A 21,539-nucleotide genomic window follows, 5' to 3' on the forward strand; every position below is an offset into this window, starting at 1 on the left:
CGGAAGAGCAGCAGCGGGTATATACGAACCATTGAGAGGTAGGTGTTGTTGAAACACCACAACTTTTTTAACTTGTCAGGCCTTTGCAGCGAGGGGCCCTTCTGTGTCCGTGTGTGTGTGTCCGTGTGTGTGTGTTTCTCGGAGAAGATGTGCTTGTTTAACAACTTGAATTCCCGGCGAGGCATTGTTTTTTTTATTTTTTTTAACCCAGAGCAAAGTTGCTAAACGGGGTGGGAATGGAGCACGTCCTTGTGTTGCATAGCCCGGTACAGCCGAAGAAGCACGGATTAAAAAAAAAAAAGTAAAGTTAACACCTTTCATAGTCGGTTCGGTTTCGTGTGACACAATACAGCAGGACGACGGCGACACAAGGGAGCGTGTCACTCCGTAGGCGAGTCGCCTTGATCACAATATGGCAACGGTGTAACTAGTAGGCATATCCTAATTGTGGCAAGTTGGCGTGTTATTGATACAATAAGGGCGGTGTTTTTTCACGGAACTATGTGTGGTTTTTGTTTGTAGTCGTTTGTGATTGTGTTATGGATCCGTGTTGCTTTTTGGATGGGTTGCTATGACGTTAATTGTATTCGGGCGAGAAGCACATACTAAGCCAAGTTGGTTCGAGGGTTGTTAGAGGAGAGATGAGCTACTGGTCGGTGGATATGAATTTTAATAATTATCATGAAAGCATAGCGATTCTTTATTGTTACAGTGGCGTCTGGTATGGTTGGTGTTCAGATTGTACACATTGTTAAATTATGAACACAAGCATACATTGAATACTTTCCAAATGAATGTTTATTAGGTCAAATGTGTGTTTGATCGGGTCTTCTGACACATACTAACCCATATATCGAGTTATAGCCATGAACCGATTCAATAACCAAGCAACATTTGGTTCATACACACACACACACACACACACACACACACACACACACACACACACACACACACACACTGTAACAGGGCAAAAACAACAACCCCTTAGTTGTTATTTATTATGCATGTCAGAAAGCACATTGCAGTATTTACCTAAATACTTTTACTGTTCCAGTAAGACAACTCATTGGTTATAGAGTAACACTCAACATTTTGTACAATGGGATATATGTTGACTTTACTAATAGGTATTCAGCCCAATGTAAAAAAAAAACCCGAACAAACCCAAATGGCAAATCCTCTCAAGAGCATTGGCTACTTTTCTCCTGGAGGTATCAGTAGTCAAGCATTGTTATGATTGCCTGTTGATTTCACAATATGGCATCATTCAATCATTCATTTAAGCTGTTCTGTCAAAGAGGTGTCAATCTTCATTTACATAGTGGGTTTAACTTTTTTTAATAATATCAAACCATGTAAGGAGACCAAAATTAACTTCAGCTGGATAGTACCCATTTATGACATTTAATTTAAACAATGTGTTGTTCAGGCTGTAAGTATAAGTAGTAGCATAAAGAACATGATAGTTTAAAAACAATGGGTTCTATAAATGTATATAATATTGTTACCCTTTAGACCGAATGGTATTAACACATTTTTTGTATGAAATTGCATGTGATAATGCATATTATTCAGTTTGAAATAAATCATTTTATTTTCTCTTTCCCCGCCCCCTAACAGATGTTAGATAAAGTTGAACTGCTGTAGCGGACATCCAGGCCCACCTGTTACCCAACTGTGGACACTTGTCTCCGGACCTCTCTTCATGATGGACCTGCAGTGTGCCCTGTCAGTCCAAGAAGGTGACGACAGCAAGGAGCCGGCTGTCACCCTCACCGCACCCTCTCTACCTGAGCCGCTCATTTTAAAACCCTTCCTCCTTAACTCAGAGCTTGTGGAGAGCCACGCTGTATCTATGACCAACACAGACTCCATGCCAACCCTTCCTTCCTCGCCTGCTGAGGCATGCCTTGCCAAGCTAGCTATAACCTCACCCACCACCAACTCCACCACGGACGGGGGCACCGTCGTGGACAAAAGCCCCACTACCTCAGACATCGCCTCGGCTTCCGACTCCCTAGCAAGCACCGGGACGAGCTTGGCCGAAACAACAACAACAACTACATCAGCATCATCAACAACAACAGCAACAACAATGGTGGAAGCCGCAGAGTCTTCGCCACCTCCTGCCTTCGTGGCTCTGAGCGTCGACCCGTTCCAAAGGGGCCACTCCCCCGCCATGCTGAGGTTCAAGGGCATCACCGTCACCCTGGAGAACAACAGCGTGTGGAAGCAGTTCCACTCCTACGGCACGGAGATGATCCTCACCAAGAGCGGCCGGCGCATGTTCCCGTACTGCCGCTACAAGCTGTCGGGCCTCAACCCCAGCCAGCGCTACAGCCTGGTGCTGTCCATCGTCCCCGCCGACCAGCACAAGTACCGCTGGAACACCAAGAAGTGGGAGGTGATCGGCGCCGCCGAGTACCAGGCGCAGGGGCTGATCCGCGCCTTCCCCCACCAGTACTCCCCCTGCCTGGGCTCGGAGTGGATGAAGACCATGGTGTCCTTCTACAAGCTGAAGCTGACCAACAACATGAGCGACCAGGAGGGACACATGATACTGCACTCCATGCACCGCTACATCCCCCGGCTGCACATCATACCGGTGCTGGACGGGGACGGGCCCACGCCGGACCAGCCCGTGATCAAGGGGCCCGAGAGCATGACGTTCACCTTTCCCCAGACGGAGTTTGTCACCGTGACCACGTATCAGAACCCCTGGATCATCCAGTTAAAGATCAATCACAATCCGTTCGCCAAGGGCTTCCGGGAGGAGGGCATCCATCCCCGCCTGTGCAAGCCAAAGTTGGGGGACTCTCAGGGGACGAAAGAGGCCCAAGATTCGCCGGCCGCGAAGCCTGCCGACGACGCTGACGACGACGACGACTGCGGCGGAGCCATGGAGATCAGCCTTGACAAGACACCCGTCGCCTGGTGAGTTTTGGTTTCACATTCACCTGTGAGGCAATAGAGTGGTTGTTGTTGTTGTTCCTCCACTTTCACTGCTCAGACCTAAGGAAGGTGTTAAATAGGACATGTATAGGACACAATATGTTCACCGAATATGAAAAACGTGTGTCGTTAGTCAACCACTACATATTAAATGTACAGTAATCTCTAAAATCTCTCGCATATCTGCTTATAAATGCAGAATCTGCGTTTAGGACAGGGCAGGATTTTGGTATCCGAAGTGTTCTGGGTTCCATCTGTAGTCCTTGTGCAGGGATCGCATGTGCAGTGACCACGACTGTGTGGCACATTTTGAGACTGAAGGAGAGCTTGTTGTACTCTGCTTTTTACAAAAGAAAAGTGTTTTAATGCATACGTTTTTGTCACTAGGTTCTTTCATGATGCAGGCCCTTGTGGCTCATAATGCAGCTCTTGTAAAGTTACAATAGGAACCATTTACCTTTTGCTGTTAAAAAAATGGTTATTTTGAAAATCCATATAACAACATAAAATGGATTTTTATAAGGTTTGGTAATGTTGCATGCTGCCCAAATTAATGAACTGGGTTGTTTATATCATGTACTAATGTATTTATTGAATATAATCAACATAGTCTTATTATTTTGAGGCACTACTAACAACAAAACAAAAAAAAATAGAAAAGATTTTCTCAAAATGTAAATCTAATAAGAAAAACCTTAAAATCGTCCCACTTTAAGAGGTTTAGTATTAATACTCTGTAATAACATTATGTTTCCTCTGTAAAATGTTAAATTACACAGCAGCCAAAGGCAGCTTCGTCATCAGGATCCAACTGCCATTCTGGACTATATTAGCCCATCAATAATAAACTCAATCCACCGTCAGCTAGTTGGTTAGCTGCTACAGAAAACCCCCAGACTCCATGGCTAAGCAGAAAGCAGGCCTGTGTTTTAGCCTCGTTTAGCCTCTTCTAGCTAGCGGGGGCTTCTGCGTTAGGGGAAGTGAACTGGGCTTGCCTGGGTCGTGGTGGAGCCTGACCATTTACATTGATTTTCCATCCCCAGCTAACCTCGCTAACAAATTAGCATTCATTTAGCATCTTTCAGCGTGAATCCCCATCTAAACTGGCTAGTCGACTCAGCATTCATCACTCTAGTACTAATTGTAAGAAGCATTAGATTGGGTTTTAAACAACGCTAAGCCCACATCTCTGGCAGTGGAGGGCAGATAATAAGGAAAAGAGGGCGTTGATAAAGTGACGACTATGGGCCTAGCGGCATTGCTCATTATTGTGTCTGCCTGATGTTTCGTAAGATCTCTTGTTGTAAAGGCTTTGTTTCACATTTAGCAACAAGAAGGTGTGTGTGTGTGTGTGTGTGTGTGTGTGTGTGTGTGTGTGTGTGTGTGTGTGTGTGTGTGTGTGTGTGTGTGTGTGTGTGTGTGTGTGTGTGTGTGTGTGTGTGTGTGTGTGTGCGCGCGCGACCGCGACCCAAACACGTGCGTGTCTGGGTCTGTCACACACCAAAACGTTCGCGTCCCAACCTGTGTGGTGTCCAGTCTCCTCACACTAAGTCGTTGGTCTTCATCGGCCCACAGCACCACCAAGCCCACCCACCAGACCCCTCTCAGCGACGCGCGCGAGCCCCACGCCGAGCAGCCCGAGTCGGCCCGAACCCAGGGTCACGACGTCCCCGTCTCCGAGGAAGCCATGGAGGTGGTCTCCGCCGAGAGAAGCACCCCCATCCAGACCCCGAGCCCCACCGGGCCCCCGAAGAGGCCGCGGGGCCGGCCCCGCAAGAGGCTCAGCCTGGACATGTCCCCGGCGTTGCCGCGGGCCCAGACGACGGCGGCGGCGCCAGCCCCCAGCCCGCACGTCGTGGAGACGCGGTCGTCCCGGGCGCCGGTGGTACCGGAGGACTCTGACGAGGACTACACGACCACGCCCGCCAGCTTCAGGAAGAAGAAGAGGCCCAACAAGAAGTGGGGCAACTCCCGGGGCCGGGGGGACGGGAAGTCGGGCGGGGCCGCGGCCGCCAGCCCGGCGGTGGCCGGCCCCGCCCAGCCGGAGAGCGACGACGTGGAGGGCCTGCTGTTTGTGTCGTTCACCTCCAAGGTAAGGCACTCGTGGGCCCCGTCCCGTCCAGGTCTGTTCAAGGGGGGGGGGCTTTCTGTTGGGTTAGACTCTCGCTCTCAAAGGAACTCAAAGGGTTTGAAACCTATTCCTGATGTTGGTCTTTCCCATGTGGCCTTAACGTGAGGTTGTTGTTGTTGTGGTTGTTGTTTGAACAACGTTATGTTTGTATTGTCTATTTGTTATTCAACGTTGTGTGTTTTTCCCCTTGGCAACAGGAGGCTCTCGGGCTCCACCTGGGCGACCGGGGAACGGGGAACACCAGGTCCGCCTCAGCTCAGGATTCTCCCGTGTCTTTGAGGATGACGTTGGATCCAACTGGTGCGTGTCATTTAGCGTCTTCCTGTTCTCTGTCCTTGTTCATAATGTAGTGATGAATGAACTGATAGTATATCGGCGCTCTTGTGTGTTTGATAATGGAATTGAAGTTGAATTAGCTAGATGCGTTGAACGATCTGATCTCCGTGATGAAGTGAAAACGACTTTTACGAGATCACTCAAATGAAGTGTAGGTCGGTGATTAATGACCTGGTCATAAATTAACTCCCATAGGAGCGCGGGCGTCTAACGTGAAAGAAAACTCACGTCACCACTGGCGCCATGTGCTCACTCACCAGAGAACTACCATAAGCTCCTTTCACACACAGACGTACAGCCCGCTATTCTACCGACGGGCCGTATATGTGAATGACATATCCTGACATGGGACAATCCTGAAAAAAACGACCTAGAGGGAGACGGGGCGATCTTCTCTCGGGGGTAACACCCTTCACTTTGACTGGCAGTGGGTCTGCTTATAGGTCGGAATATGGTTGGAAAGAAGCGGCCACATATTCTTGACAGGCTGGGTACTTTATTCTTAGTTTCACTAACTTTACAGTACACGTTTGCAGACACAACCAGACTTGTTCATTACTTCACTAAACTGACACACGCTACCACTCGCTCTCCTCGCTCGTCCACTCACTCACACTCACACACACACACTGCCATTCTCGTGTACACACATATGCTAACTCTCATAACAATTATTATTGACAACAGTTAGCTGAACATTATAATGTCCCGTCCTTCCACTCCCTGTTTTCTCAGTTACACATGAATCAACACATGAATGAATCAACTTCAGTTGTCACAGTGTTTGTTAGATGTGAAATGAAGCCAAAAAAGACACACTCTTCCTCCGGTAACGCAGTCGTCCGCAACGCCTTTCTTGGTCATCGTTTATTCTATTTGTCTCTAACTCATGCTCCAATCTTTCATCGGTCGATGCAGATGTTGTGGATGCAACGGAATGTATGACGCATCGCAGCGGCAACATTTAAGATGATCGCGATGAGTTCTGCCCCGCACTGTCTGCGGTTAAATCAAAACAAACAGAGTGACAGAGGCCGTCCTTATCCCGCCTCTTGCGAACCTCGACCTTACATCATATCCCGCCCCTTGCAAGCACGCCCCCCTAAACCAGCTGGACCCGCATATCGGGCATCAAGTGTGAATAAGTGTGAATGACCCTCACGGTTGAACCTCCTGATCTACAAATGCAGAGAATAGACGGAGGACATGTGTGATAACGGCTATAGTGGAAAAGGGTTTATGGCTGGTAGTAGCAGTCTTCCTGAGAGTTTCCAACGTTTGAGAAATGTATGCATTTTTGTCAACAACACAACCGTAACACAATGTGAGACCCATAAGAAACTGTTTTAACCTGAAAAGTTTGGGGGTTTACTTGGGACTTGGGGGCTTACCTACCCTTTAAGTGGAGTCGGTTTGTTAGTGAAGTGTAGAAGATTAGCAATAAATTAATTAATCGCACGATAAATTAAAATGAGACTATGAGATAAATAAGCCTTTTTTTTTTCCATCGGTCTCGACAGACCCCTCTCGCTTCCTTGGCGTAATGAGGAGTTAACCCTCGAGTCGCGTTACAGAGTCAGCGTGCGTCTTCCTAGACATTCTCTGCCAGAGTGCAGCATGAGAGCCCTGTGAGGAGGCAAGCCAGAGAAAACGCTAGTTGAGATTTTGAGGAATGAAAAACAAAGATGGAATTGGTTTCAAAGCGGAACGCGACAGCTGCCGTGTGGGAGCACTTAGGGTTCAAACCGAATGACCGTGGTGAACCACTTAACCTGTGCGAGCCGGTATATCGCATTTGTTGTAAGACGGTAGAAACTAAACGCGCCAATACAACAAACATGCATCTGCACCTAAAGCATAATCATCCGATGCAGTTTTCCCAGCTGCGGAAAAAACAGATCATGGGACGTCTCCGTCTTCAGTCCACAATCACTTGGGGAGTTTAGTCGACAAACTAAGTACAAACAGGACAGTTCAAATGGTGCACACTCACTGACAGTTGTAGTTCGCTTCATGTAGTTTTATTTAAATTTATTGTTTTTGGTTGTTTTCTTTATTTATTTTGGATATTTAAAATGTCTGCCAGTTCCAGTGTTAAATATTCTTAGAAATAACAGTTTATTGATCTTTGAAAGGTTGTACTTGCATTATTATGCCATTATCATTATATTAGTTGAAAATGGTCTCAAAACTGCAATATTATCGCTTATCGCAATAATTTCTGGGACAATTTATCGCCCAGCAAAATTAGTTATCGTGACAGGCCTATCCCAGTGTTATCTTCCTGTGACCGAACCCAATCATAGGAATAGATAGAAGTATTGACAGATATAGACCATCTATAGCTGTCCAATAGCGTAACAGGAGAGAATAGCTTACCGAACTCAGACGTTTACTCAGACGTAGACAAACGCAGAGATCACACGAATACAGACCATCCCTCCAGACGCACCTCAAACTCGAGTGTAAGATGTGTTTTGTAACAACAATTTTGTGTGTTGTAATGTAATGCTAACGCCAAGTCGACTCGCCAGCCCACGGTAATGCATCAATGCTATAAATGAATGAAGCGTATGAACTAAAAATGATTGGTTCTTCATTCCCGTCGAGTATGATTTTAGTGACATTTTTATGTTTGACCAACTATGTTGAGTTACCACATTTTTCGCCACGTGGTTCGTTTCCGCCGTAGTGGGACTTAGGTTGAGCTGCCTGGACCCCTTTCTAAAGTCTTTGGTTTGAATTCTCTAGGAGGTCACCTGCCCCTCCCCCGCACTGATCTGCCCGGACGGGGCAACACCACCCCCCTCTCCCCCACAGGTGAGTCGCCTTGCCCCATTTAAATCACAACAGCCAGCCTGGACATGCTACAACATTTAAATCTTTTGACAAACTGAAACCCCAATAAAATGGCCTCAGCACCAGGCCTTATTACTAAGTGTTTTATTTTTATAGAAAATATTATTGCTAATTATTATCGCTTGATCGCTACCATCTGTGTCTAAGAAATGATACACACTGGGCATGAAGGGATATAAAAAAAATGCTTGACCTTCATCCAAATGATACTTTTTAAATATAATTATAAATTGGTGTATGGTTAATATTTTCCTCCTTTTTATCTAGTTTTGCATCGTCCAGAAAAATCCAAACTGCCGGTATTCTCCATTTCACGGGCGACGGCATATTTTTCATTTTTGGCCGTTAGTCTACAGCTGGTGCGCCTCTTAATATTTTAATGACACTCATCGTGATTAAATTACCCTTCACCCAGCCCCGCAGACGCTAAACCCAAACAGAAGGCAGTGAAGTCCTGAGTGTGTTCAAGTCCTACTTGATTCGAACACTATAAAGGGGTAGCCGTGTAGCACTCAAGCCCCCCACCCCACAGTAGTTGGGGGGGGGGGGGGGGGGAACAGCAGAAGCCATCACACTGTAGCGGCAGCAGTCGTTGTGGTGGCAACGGCTTGTGCTGAACGCTAACGCTAGCATCTGCTCCCGTTTCGGCAGTTGGCGGCGCTGCGTTTGTGTCGCGGACGGGGAAGACCAGCGACCTGACGAAGATCAAGGGCTGGAGGGACAAGTTCATCAAGCGCAGCAAAGAGTCCTCCGCTCAGCAAGATGGTAGGTCCCCCTTTTTTCAGCAGGTTTCCTTTCGCAGAGATTGTGGCTTCGACTGTCCCTCATTGCTAATGAATGAGCCGGTGGCTCACCGGGTAGAGTGCGTACCGTGTAGGCTCAGTCCTGAACGCAGTGACCTCGGTTCAAATCCCTGCCCGTGGTCATTTGCTGCATGTCCTCCCCTCTATCTCTCATACCATCCTCTCTATCTCACTCTATAATAAAGCATAAAAAAATTAAAATAAAGAAATAAATTAAAATAAAATAAAATAAATCTAAAATAAATAAATGCTGGTGTTTCTCCTTTTGGAAAAAGACGACCAGCCCCTGTGACTCAAGCGTACCGCTGTTTAACGAAGTCTCCCTGCTAAGCCTCGTCCTCTTTCATCCCGTTCCGCCCCACCGCTCAAACAGGCTCTCAGAAGGACCTGTCTGCCTTCTGCAGCAACATGCTGGACGAGTACCTGGAGAACGAGGCGCAGCAGATCAGCGAGCGGGCCGCCGCCTTCTCCGCCAGCCCAGAGGCCCCGGTGGCGTACCAGCTGCCCGAGAAGAGCTCCAGCTACGTGAAGACGCTGGACAGCGTGTTGAAGCACCGCAGTCCGGCGGCGGCGGTGGCAGGGGTGGCGGGGGCGGCGGCGGCGCCGCTCAAGGCTCCCCTGCGGGCCAACCGACCCTGTCCCCTCTCCATGAAGCCACTCCTGTACTCAGTGCTCACCTCGCCGGCGCCTCCTCTCAAGACTTTGGACCGACCGGTGGCACCCAAGGCCAAGTCGCCCAGGCCCAAGCCGGCGACACCCAAAGCCGGTCCGGACGCGGCCAAGGGCCCCGCGGCTCCGGGCGGGGTGAAGGCCTTACCCATTTCCCTGTGGTTCCCGGCGGACAAGACCTCGCCCGCTCCCGCTTCTCAGGGGTAAGGGTTTTCCCATTTCCCTGTTCTGTCCGTATTTGTTTCCCCCTTGTCGTCATCCGAATCGCCTTTTTATATTTAGCGTTTTCTTTTTTCTTTTCTTTCTGTTATTTTCTCCTCCTGTGTACATCTTGTATTTTTGTGTCGCCACGACAACGGCACCACAAGACAGGACCTCACAGAGACCTCAAGACCTACAGTATGTCGGCGGGGCACACAAAAAAAAATAAAACGCGACCGTTAACAAGGAGAGGGCGACCCGACCACTCGCAGTAGTTCTCACAGAGTCGGCCCCCCCTTGTACGCGGTGTCTCATTATCCGCTCGGATCGAGGAGCTCCGGTTAACAATGTAGGTCGCGCTCGTTTCTTCCCCACCCCCCCCAGATCCCAGTCGAGCAGCCGTGCGGGGCCGGGTCAGAAAGCAGGGGGGCCCGGCTGGGGCCAGCTGCAGGCCAATCTGCAGGGCAAGGGCCTGTCCAAGGTGCAGCTGCGAATGCTGAGCATGGAGGAGACGCTGCAGAACCAGGGCACGGGCCGCACCAGCCTCACCCCGGAGAGGCTGGACTTCGCCATGTCGGCGCTGCTGACCGCCACGGTAACGAAGCTCTGCAATTTTGTTGGCGTGTTAAATTGTTCTCAAATCTGTGATTCTTGTGTCAAGTTGTGTTTTATTGGACGCTTGCTGTTTTGATGGCATTGCTTTGATTGTTCTTAACCCCACTTATACACCGCTTCCGATTAAACTAAATGTAAATCATGATTATGCGTCTAATTAACAAGGCACAAAAAATGCACAGGTCACCGACCGACAACCCCACCCACTCTAAGCCCTCCCTCCCTCCCTCCCTCCAGATGAAGCACAAGCAGTCGACCGTGGCCCAGTACCCCATGGCCCCGGGCCCCGCCTGCGGACAGTTGTTCTGCCGGCTGGGCTGCGTGTGCTCCAGCCTGGCCCGCGTCAACAGGGGCCCGCTCCACTGCCGCCGGCCCGACTGCATGCTGGGCTGCGACTGCTTCAAGCGCAAGATCGTCAAGCAGCTCCTGGGAGGCGAGGACGAGACGCCGCCCGAGAGCCAGTCCAACCCGCTATACGGTAAGCCCCTACGATCGCCAACGTGTGCCGTGTGTTCAGTCCAACCCGCTATACGGTAAGCTCCTTCACACGCCAACGTGAGCCTACTAGGGCTGAACGATTATTTGAATTCAAACTGACATTGCGATGCAATAGAGATTTGCAAAATCTTTTTTTTTTTGCATTTTGACGGCTTCCAATGTTGTGTTGGTCATACTATAGAATTATTTATTGATTGTTTAGTGAATAATACAGAATATTAAAAAGAAAAATCACAATATTGGTCGAAATAATGTCAATTAGATTATTTCCCCAAATCGTTCAGCCGTACTGCCTACTGCCTAGCGTTATCGGAAATCGGAGCAGGTCTACCCAAACCATTTGTAGTTGTTGCACTGTAGAAAGGGCAATTACTCTTTTATGCACACATAAAAGAGGTGTGTTTCAATTGTTGTGGGAAAGTGGTGGTACGAGTTCTCTCACCAACACACCTTCCTCCCTGTGGTTCTGCTCTTGCAGCGGTGAAGAGCCTTCAACACGAGGTCCAGCCCAGCCCAGGGGCCCACTGGGACCGGATCTGGCACAAGGAGCTGGCCCTGCCGGACCCAGAGCCCCTCTACGCCCCCAAGAGTCTGGATAGCGTGTGCTACTCCTCAAGGCGCCCAGTTTACCAACACGTCCAACCGGTAAGAACACGACCCTGGAGAGCCACGGTGGCACGTTGTTCGAGTCCCCATTGACTCCCGTTCACTCCTTCTTACTCTAGCTCGGCCAAAAAGTGACTCACCCTTTTGAATTTTAGTCTGTTTTATGATAGCTATGCTATAGCTAGCATATTAAGTTAGCTAGCGTTAAACACAATTTAAAATCTTCCTAATTTGTCTAGATGTTAAATTTAATCAAATCCGGATATTTATGAAATTGTCCATCATATATAATATATAGTAGAATCAATTTAAGAAATGTTATAACTAACTAAATAAATAACTGATTTAATTAAAAAAGGTAATGTTTACACACATATAGACATTTATTTATTCAATGTTATCAAGCAAGAACTAGTGTTTACGTTTAACCCTTTCGCCACTATTATATAACTTTTGTATAACTGTTATTTTTCCCCCACTATTTTAGATCCAGGAAAAGGACAAGGACCCGGTGTATAGGTACCTGGAGAGCTTGATGACCTGCGCTCGTATCCGGGAGTTCAGAACCTCGGTGAAAGTGCCCGCTAAGACTAACACGGAGTCTCCCAGGGCCCCGCTGGCCCTGAAGAGCCCGGCCCCAGCCTCGGTGCTTCAGACACAGCCCAAGAAGACCCAAAACGTCCTGGCTAGAAAGTTCCCAAACATCATATTGACCTTTAAAAACACAGGTAATGTCCAAAATGCATCGGATCAATCTAACTCATAGTGTACAGTAAAAGCAGAAGTCTTTCTTTGTACTCGTTTTTTTAGAATCCCAGTGTGTGTGTGTGTCCATATATACATAATCATTTTCTCCAACTGAAAACACAACCACGACGCAGATAGGGTTGTTACTCATAGGTTTTTTTAATCAACCGTCTAACTTTAACTTCAGATATTCTGCAGTTTACACCATTGAGTTCCTAGCCGAAGTTCATCGTGGGGCTGCTCGATTATGGAAAAAAAAATCATAATCATGATTAATTTGGTCAATATTGAAATCACGCTTAGTCAAACGATTATTTTGGAGTTTGAAAAGATGATGCATTTATTCAGAATTTCTCTCTCAAAAAAAAAACCTTAAAACTTGCAAAGTGAAATTTCCCCTTAAAAAAAATGGGACTATATTAGTTTTGAGATCGCTAACCCAAAAAAATCGAAATCACGATAAAAATTCTATGAATTGCACAGCCCTAGTCATCGTGTGTCACTGAGACGATTCCCGGGCCGGTTATGGACACTAACCCATCCCCTCCCTGCTTCGCCCTCACAGGGAAGAACTCCACCATGGACAACGACTCCCTGGACTCCCAGCAGATAGAGATCCTGTCCGAGTGCCACTGGGACGACGACCGCAAGCTCATCCTGGGGGCTCTGTGTCAACGCATGAAGCGCGGCAGCCTGGCCACCCCCTTCTGTGCCGGGCCGTACCACGTCTCGCTCATCGCCAAGATCCTCAGGCCCAGGGCGACGGGCTCCACCATCAGCTACAAGGTAGACACCCTCCCCCCCCCCCCCCCCCCCCCACTGCACCCTTAACTGAACCACGTGGGTCCATTTAGTAACGGCTCGTTGTAATGGCTGATCAACATCACATCTGGTGGGGGAATAGAAGTGCCCGTTTTGTTGAGAAAACATATTATTGAAAATGATCTCATCTGTTGTTTGTCGACTAATACAAAATACACAATGCGGACGGTCGATTGGTGAATTAGAGGTTTCAAAATTGGTCTGTGCCAAATAGTTTTTGGCAAACACGTGGGCCTGCGTCCCTTATTTAAACAAAACAACGCTTTCCCTTCCCCAGATGCGCATCTGTAGGCTGAAGGCCGCCAGCGAGGAAGAGGAAGACGGGGACGACAGCTCGGACGAGGAAGAGGTCGACGAGAACGACTCAGACGACGGTGAAATCCGCAGCAGCTGTGAGGAGGAAGAGGAGGAGGACGAGGAGAAGCGAGCGCTGAGAGAGAAGGCGGCGCTGGAGAACCCCTTCTCCTTGGAGACAACAGAGCCGATGGGCGTGACGCCCTTCCTGAGCCGCGTGCTGCCCGCCGGGATTCTGCAGGCCAAGAGGAAGCCCACGGGGAGCAGCGCTGTGGGGCTAGTCCAGGTCAGGCACCGACGGGGTGGTGGTGGTGGCGGCGGGGTGGGTCAGGCAGCTTCGGGTCCATTAATGGATTCATACAGAGCCCATTAATGGATTCATACAGAGCCCATTAATGGATTCATGCATCATGCATCGGTTGTATGTTTCAGTGGTAGCATGCAGATGAAGGAGTGAGTGTATTTGTGAACACACCCACGCCGTCGGGCATTGGCACTGTAGACGTACAAGATTTGTGTTATTTTCTAATGGCAGGCATGTTGTTTCCCGTACAGGTGAACGGTAAATCATACCCCCAGGCGTGTCTGATGTTGGGCCACGTGGGTTCGCTGCATCCAGCCAATCGCCTCGCAGCATACGTCACCGGCCGCCTGTCCGGTGCAACCAAGCCCCAGAAACCACCCGTCCCCCCAGCCCAGAAGACCACCAGTCCCAGAATACCCCCTCGCCCCGCTGCGGCTGTGAAGGAGGAGCCGAAGACCAAAGCCAAAGCAGGTAGGATCCCTGGGCCCCTCGTGTCTCTGTCCCCTTGTGCTGTGGCACTGCCACGGTCTTATTGTACGCACTTATTGTCTTAGTTGTATTTAGTTATAGTACTTGTGTTTTGTAGCGTCTTATCATAGCTATCCATGTTGAACACGGGGAATGGGTTAACCTAGCGATTGTTGGTGCTTTGCACTTGGTTCTATGAACGTCCTTACTGCACCGACGGCGAGATATTGTTTCACTTTCTTATGACAAATGTACTTATTGTAAGTCGCTTTGGATAAATCTGCTAAATGCCCTAAATGTAAATGTCTTGAAAGAGGCAGGAGGCAGACTAGGCCCAATGAAAAGGATAATTTCACACATTTATTAACAGCGCTCACATGGAATAAATGTACGACAAGGGCCATTGTCAGTAATGACAAAAACGACATGGACTGAAGCTCGTGGTGACGTCATCACTGACATCATCACTGCTCCGACTGATTGTATGAGGGGGTTTGTTTACTCCCTACATACGACCTACATACGACCTACATATGACCCCAACCACTGGTCTCACTCCAGGGGAGTTTACCAACTGGGGCTATTGACATGTAAATCGTGACCTTTTTATGTTTGCAGTTCCCATACGACAAATTCATTAAAATATCAACTAGATTTGTCCCGAAGCAAACATGTAGTTATCTCCATATAATAAACACAGTAAGCAGCGCACAAAGGTCGTAGGTCACCCCTCCAACTGCCGTCCACTTGGACTACTCCCCGGTGGAGTCCCCGACGCTATAGACTTTTGTGTTTGCTTTAGCTATCTGCTAAATCTTAAATTGCACTTTCTACAATGCATTTTTTTCCCTTGGCCTTTATTTTCTTTGACGTATCTATATTATTTTATTACTTCATTTTATCGTGTGTTTGCATTAGCTTTCTGCTAAATCACACATTCGTTTTAACTTTGCCTTTGTTTTCTTTTACTTATCTATTTTATTTTATTATTTTATTGTATGACTAGGTTTCAATGTGAAGCACTTTGAGTCTGCCGCGTGTATGAAAAGGGCTATATAAATAAAGTTGCCTTTCCTTTCCTTGCCATGCATTGAAGCCATTGTTATTCTCCTCACTTCTCCGGTTTGGATTACTTGTGTTCTCCCTTAGTTGTGGAAAGCGACGGCGGACCGCCCCAGCCCCCCCCCGCGTCCCGCCCCGTCACCACCTTCAGGACCCGCGGGCTGGGCTCCACGGCCCCCGCCTGCAGCACCTCCTTCTCCTCGCCCGTGTCCATCACGGTGTCCCGCTCCCTCAAGGAGCCCAGCTTCCTGGCCGAGAGGGGCACCTACTCCTTCAGGATCTGCCCGCCCGCCGCCAACCAGGGCGCCGGCAGTGCCGGCGCCGCCGGCCCCGCCCGCCACCCGGCCGGGGTCTCCCTCCCCGGGGGCTTCACCCTCATCCAGCTGCCCAAACACGGGGCCAACGGGGCTCTCGCTCTGCCCGTGGACCCGGACCGGTTCCCGTCCGCGTCCGTGAGCCGCGGGGAAGCCCAGGTGAAGGTAGAGGTTTGCGCCGATGCCGTTACCCCCGGTAACGATGTGGACGTCGACGAGGTCCGCGCCGCCACGGAGGACCAACCGGGCGCCGGCGCGCTCGAGGCCGGTTCCTCCCCCCCGAAGCTCGAGTGTGACGAGAAGATGCAGTCGGGCGACAGCGACGACTCACTGAAACCGAAGACGGAGGACAGACCGCCGGAGGACGAGGAGTCGGCGGAAGGTTCCTCGGACTCGGAGGAGGTCGGAGATTTGAGCGTAAGAAAATTATATTCCTGATTTTCTGTCCGATTTCTTTTTTTTAATGCATTAAGGCTTTACCCCCAAAACAACAATAGATGGTCCTTGGAAATATTGTTTTTATTTTTTTTTCATTACAAATGTTCTGATTTTAAGTCCTTAATTCTGATTGCTAAGCATGAAATATTCCAACTGCATAGGCCTGTATAACTGGTTCACTATGAAACAACCATCAAGTTATTATAGTAAAATGTGCATAAAGCACCAGCAATTGTTGAATCATTTTTCGCATCAGAGGACCAATGTTTGAAGATGTCTCAACCTGGAGCCGTGTGCTCATCCCTCCAGGAGGAAGGTGGCCTGGTGGACGTGGAGACGGTGGAAGATGAGTCGGTGGACGTGGAGACGGTGGAAGACATGACGCAGAGCATCGAAGAACTGAAGAAGTCGGTCAGCGGGCTGTCCCGTAGTATATGGTAGGGCTGTGCAATTAATTAAATTTTGATTTTCAATTTTTGGTTCAAATGATCTCCAAACTAAACTAATCAACATCTGGTTACATATTTGTGCATTATTTTCGTTATTTTAATATTTTCTACTTGAACATTTTGTGTATTTTTTTTCAGTTACATTTTTTTTTGTTGAGAAATGCTGAATAAATGCATCATGTTTTCAACCTCAAAAATAATCATTTGAATAATCGTGTTTATGTTTTTTTCCATAATCAAGCCCTAGTATATGGTGTGTGTTTGTGTGTGAGCTGTAGTGCCTGGGACATGGAGAGTTGTGCGACGGCAAAACTGTGACATTTAACTTATCTCTACTGTGTGTTTTCTTCTAGGGATTCTAGCGAGGAATCAGGATCCTCAATGGAGTCTAAATCAAAGGTAAGGGCGTTTTTCCATCCATGGCTGTTGCTCTTATCTAGTTCACTCCCTACATTCTAGAGCCTAAAATATCAAGTAATGCACTAGTATACTGGTCATGGCAAGCAACACCAAAAACATGGGACCATGATACATGTGGAATTCACCGTAATGTGTCTTATCGCCTGCTTTTATCCCTACTGCTGGGCTGGACTTAAGCACAGCTAGCTGGACTGAAGCACAGCTGGCACTGCCGTCCTTGAGTTGGTAGTGGCTACTTGCATTTCCTTTTCAAGGCTTTGTTATGGGACTGGTTTGGTTTATCTGCCCGCCCGCCTCCAAACACTGGCTTCATACACTGATCTTACAGTGACTGGAAAGCCTTAACACCCGTAATTCTAGCCGTCCGCCCGTGATCTGATCAGCCCACGAGCTCTGTGAGCGCGGTGCGAACAGGCTATCGTATCGCTCGCCTTCCACCGGTTGCCTTCACCGATTATCATTTACAAACGGCCCAGAGGCAGCTCGTTCCGGCGTCCCCGGAGCTCGCACAGTCTGTCTCGTCTAATCATGTCACCGCTCCCACCCCACCCCCACAGCCCACCCAGCCCCCCCCGTTTGTGGTGGAGGAAGAGGAGGAGGAGGAGGAGATGGAGGAGGAGCAGGACCTGGCCACGGGCCACAGGCGGCGGCAACACAAGGTGCTGGAGAGGCTGCGGCGCATGGAGCAGCGGGACCTCTTCATCAAGCTGCAGACCCTCCTCCGCACCGACCCCAAGGCGCCCAAGCTCCGCCTCCTCTCGCAGGTATGTGCCTCAATAGGGGTGAAGGAAAGGGTGGATCCATGTAAGAGTCGTGATTCTTATCTTCCATTATTCAGGGTAATTGATCAATTATTTATATTTTCATGTATACTTTATTTTTTCTTAAGTCCTAGGTTTTCCTTTGTGCGTTTTACATTATTGATATCAGTTGATATGTTTACTCAAATAGAACGACATGATCTTTTACACTTTTGCCTCTGCTATCATGTCATAATTAGCGCACAGTGGACTGGATAAGGTCCTCAAATTAGCACACATGTACTAATAATGAATAAATAAATAAATAAGAATAAATCTCAAATCGTGAATCGTTTTAATAAAAGTAATTTTCAAAAAAAGATTGACGTACTGGGGCATAGCTCTGGTTTTGTGTTCCACTCTCAATGGAAAATGTGTTGTGTTCGAACCCCCAATGTTGGCCTGCTTGGAGGCTTTAATGACCAAGATGCCTCTGAATTCACTGGAAGTCTCTTTGGATTACTGTTGACTGTTTACTGACCTACTGTACTTGAGTGTTTAAAGCTGCACTGACCACGTTTGCTAGATGCTAGATGATATGATAAGAGTGTGTCCTACTTTGTGTGTTTTCAGGCTCAAAGTGAAATCCAAACCCTTGTGGAGACCTCCAAGGCTCTGGAAAAGCAGAAGAAGAAGCTGTGCGAGATGCAAAAGCTCTACGTCAGGAGGATTTCCTGTTTGGCTGGTATGAACGTTTATTCTTGCATCTGTGTTGGTTTGCGTGTTTGTTCCCACAAATAATCCGCCGAATAATGAGGTGGATCAAATGTTTTTTTAATTACTATTAGTGAGGACTTGTTAGTCAAGAAAACAAACAAATGAAAACGCCAATCACGAAACATGATATCTCCCCTCAACAGGGAAGCCTGAAGACCTCATCAGACGCAAGCTCAAAGAGGTCTATGAACGCAAGCAGCTGCTCAACGGCCAGAAGAAGGGCCCCATCGCTCTTAACAAATCGCCCCAGCTGGGTGTGCGAGGCCCGGCCCCGCCTCCCGCCCTTTCGTACCCCCCTCACCAGCTCCCACGCCCCAGGGTCCCGGTACCCATCGCTCCGTTCCCGTCCGGGGCGACCCCGGCCAGAGGCAGCCCTCCTCGCTGGCAACCCAAGGACCTGCCTCAAGGACCTGCTGCCGAGCAAAGGCCCAGGGACCAGGTCACCGGCCCCCCCGCCCGTGAGAAGAAGCCCAAAGAGAAGGGGGCCCCGAAGGGTCCGCCCGTGGCGATAGCGCCCTCTGAGCCCTCCGAGGGCCCGACCCTTCCGCTGATCCGCACCAAAACGGGCCGGATCATTCTCCCGTCCTCTCTGAAACCACGTGAGTTTTCATCCCACCGTACAGTTTTATCGTAACTTATTTGCTGCACTTTTAAATATACGTTTGACTGACTTTTTTTTTTTTGCTTTTTTTGTGACAGTGGGGCAGGGATTTTACACCATCACAATCATGGAACCGGACAAGGAGAAAGCGGGCAGCATCGAGCCGGGGGAGGTGGTCCTGCCGACCCCCTCGGTCCCCAACGCGGCCACAGACCAACCCTCCAAGCAGGACGGGGTGACCGGAGAGGAGGAGCCCGCCTCGTCGTCCTCTCCCGCGGGGGACGAGGCCGCCGCCGCCGCGTTGTCGCCGAGGCCCGTGCCGCTGGGGTCCCGTAAGTCCATGTCCCCCCTGGTGGAGATCGCCCGGCTCAACAAGTCCATCAGCTCCTCGTCGGCCAGCCAGTCGCTGCTGCTGCGCAACGACGGCGGCAGCGGCATCGGCGGCGCGAGCGAGAGCAACGGCACGTCCCGCCTGAGCTTCAGCCCCTGCAGCCTCGTCTACATCCCGCTGGTGCCGGACGCCGCCAAGGGAGAACCCAGCCAGGACGCGGGCCCGGGAACGGGCGAGGAGGCCAGTCCCTCGGTGCCACGCCGTCGCCGGGGCAGACCTCGGAAGCATCCCCTGGTCTCACCGGCCAATCAGACCGCGGACGACGCGGCCGTGGACGAGTCCATGGAAGCGGGAGAAGGAGGAAGCCCGGACAAAACGGAGGAAGAGGGGGACAGCCCGGTTCTGGTCAAAAGGGGCCGAGGTCGGCCCCCGAAGAAACGCCCCCTCGGGGAGAGTGACTGGGCCGGAGGCAGTCCCCCGGTGAAGGCGAAGGAGGCTACGCCGAAGAGCCAGGGGCGGAGCAGACCCACGAGGGAGGTGTGGAAGAGTCCAGACAAGGCCAGGTCCACACGGACGGCCTTTAGCCCAGACTTGGACCAGGAGGGGGGGACGGGCAGCGGCAAGCGGCCCCTTACGCGCGGAGCTCTCGGGAAGGACTTCCCCAGTGCCAAGCGGAGGTCTTGGATAGACGTGGAGAAGGAACTTGGACTGGATTAAACTGGTTTCAATGGCGGTGTTGTTGTTTTTTTTGGTACGGTCTCTATGCAAGCGGGTGGACGTGATGATACTCGTGAGGTGGTTCTTCCTGAAAGCCGCTGAATCCCAACCCCCTTTCCTAGACCCTCGTCACTCTCATTACCCAGCATGCAGCTCACTCGTTCAACTGAGTGTTTCTGTAGACTCAAATCACAGGCAACATTGAAGATATGAACTAAAAACACTTCCGCCTGTTGGTGATGGTACTGTTTTCATGTGGGGTCTCAAACGTTGACGCTGTTTGGTCCATGCAGTGCGGACATTTGATGTTTTGCGATTAGGCACTGGATTCAGTAACATGCTGGTAACGTAAAGTATAGTCCCATATTGGGGTCCAGAAAAACACTGGTTTCTCCCAATCTATCAAAGGTGAATCTCTACAGCTGTTGTGTATCTTTCCTCATTCCTTAACGAACACACTCGTGAAGAAAATGTGGTTTCCGCATGATATTTTGGTCGTCATTGTGTTTTCATTGCATTGTCTCGGTCAAGGGAACATAATCTGTTATGAGTTACAGGAAGGCGATTTAAGGTCAAGAACTGCCTTGAAAAACGTCTTGGACGGTACTTGCACACCACTAAACGGTCACATATAAGCAGACTTTGTGCTGCCATTTTTTTTTTTAACAGCATCTTGTAATTGTGTGAGGCTTCGGTTTAGGGGGGGTGCATTATTCCTCTATGGTTTTCGATTTCCCAATCATGAATTTCACAAGTAGCAGCACTTTATTTGATTAGTTGAAGCAATCCGTAATATCTCTTCCGGCTAGGCAGTCTACTGTTTAGTCTCAAACCCTGTAGCCTCGCTTCCCCAATGATATTAAGAGTTTTAGGACATTATAGCTTCAGATAGATGTGTAATGCTTTATTATTAATAATGTAATATCTTTTTGCTGAAGCCTAATGTCTGGCAATGCATCCAAATGAACACTGTTCGCAATGTGTGTGTGTGTGTGTGTGTGTATGACAAATTATTTGTACAAAGAAACATTATTTTCCATTTTAGTGGTTTCATCTTAGATTTTTTTCTTTTTTCCGTTTTTGAATTATTATTTGTCATGCACTCCGAAGTTGGTGACAAGATAATGTGGCCTTGGAAATAAATAAATTGAATGTTTATTTTGAATTTCAGCTTAGCAATGAGGTCTGCGTCAGAGCGTTTGTTTCAGCGATCGCGGCAGATGTTGATTGGGTGAAAACAAGATGTGTGTAAGCCGATGCTCAAAGTAACATTTGGGGTCGCCAACGTCTTGAGTTAAAAACTGGGTCAGGGGTCAAAAAATGTTGGAACGACTGCTTTATGTACTTGACGTAGTCGTACATGTCAAGCCAAAATGCATCAA

General features: G+C 49.0%; 1 protein-coding gene across 1 annotated transcript; it reads left to right on the forward strand.

Moving 5' to 3' along the window:
- Positions 1 to 2,098: 2,098 nt before the first annotated feature.
- On the forward strand, positions 2,099 to 21,217 carry mgab (MAX dimerization protein MGA b; the record flags this gene model as incomplete). Its single annotated transcript, XM_084484242.1, has 20 exons — positions 2,099 to 2,937; positions 4,531 to 5,047; positions 5,284 to 5,386; positions 8,174 to 8,242; positions 8,933 to 9,046; positions 9,458 to 9,956; positions 10,339 to 10,549; positions 10,807 to 11,047; positions 11,546 to 11,712; positions 12,161 to 12,401; positions 12,986 to 13,206; positions 13,520 to 13,822; positions 14,092 to 14,311; positions 15,458 to 16,101; positions 16,432 to 16,559; positions 16,925 to 16,970; positions 17,549 to 17,755; positions 18,365 to 18,476; positions 18,652 to 19,107; positions 19,208 to 21,217. The coding sequence occupies 20 exons, from the start codon at positions 2,099 to 2,101 to the stop codon at positions 20,155 to 20,157; spliced, it is 6,288 nt and encodes a 2,095-aa protein (XP_084340368.1). The 3' UTR covers positions 20,158 to 21,217.
- Between the last annotated feature and the right edge of the window lie 322 nt (positions 21,218 to 21,539).

This window comes from Micromesistius poutassou (genome assembly GCF_964030765.1).
Source record: "Micromesistius poutassou genome assembly, chromosome: 19".
NCBI classification, from domain to species: Eukaryota; Metazoa; Chordata; class Actinopteri; order Gadiformes; family Gadidae; genus Micromesistius; species Micromesistius poutassou.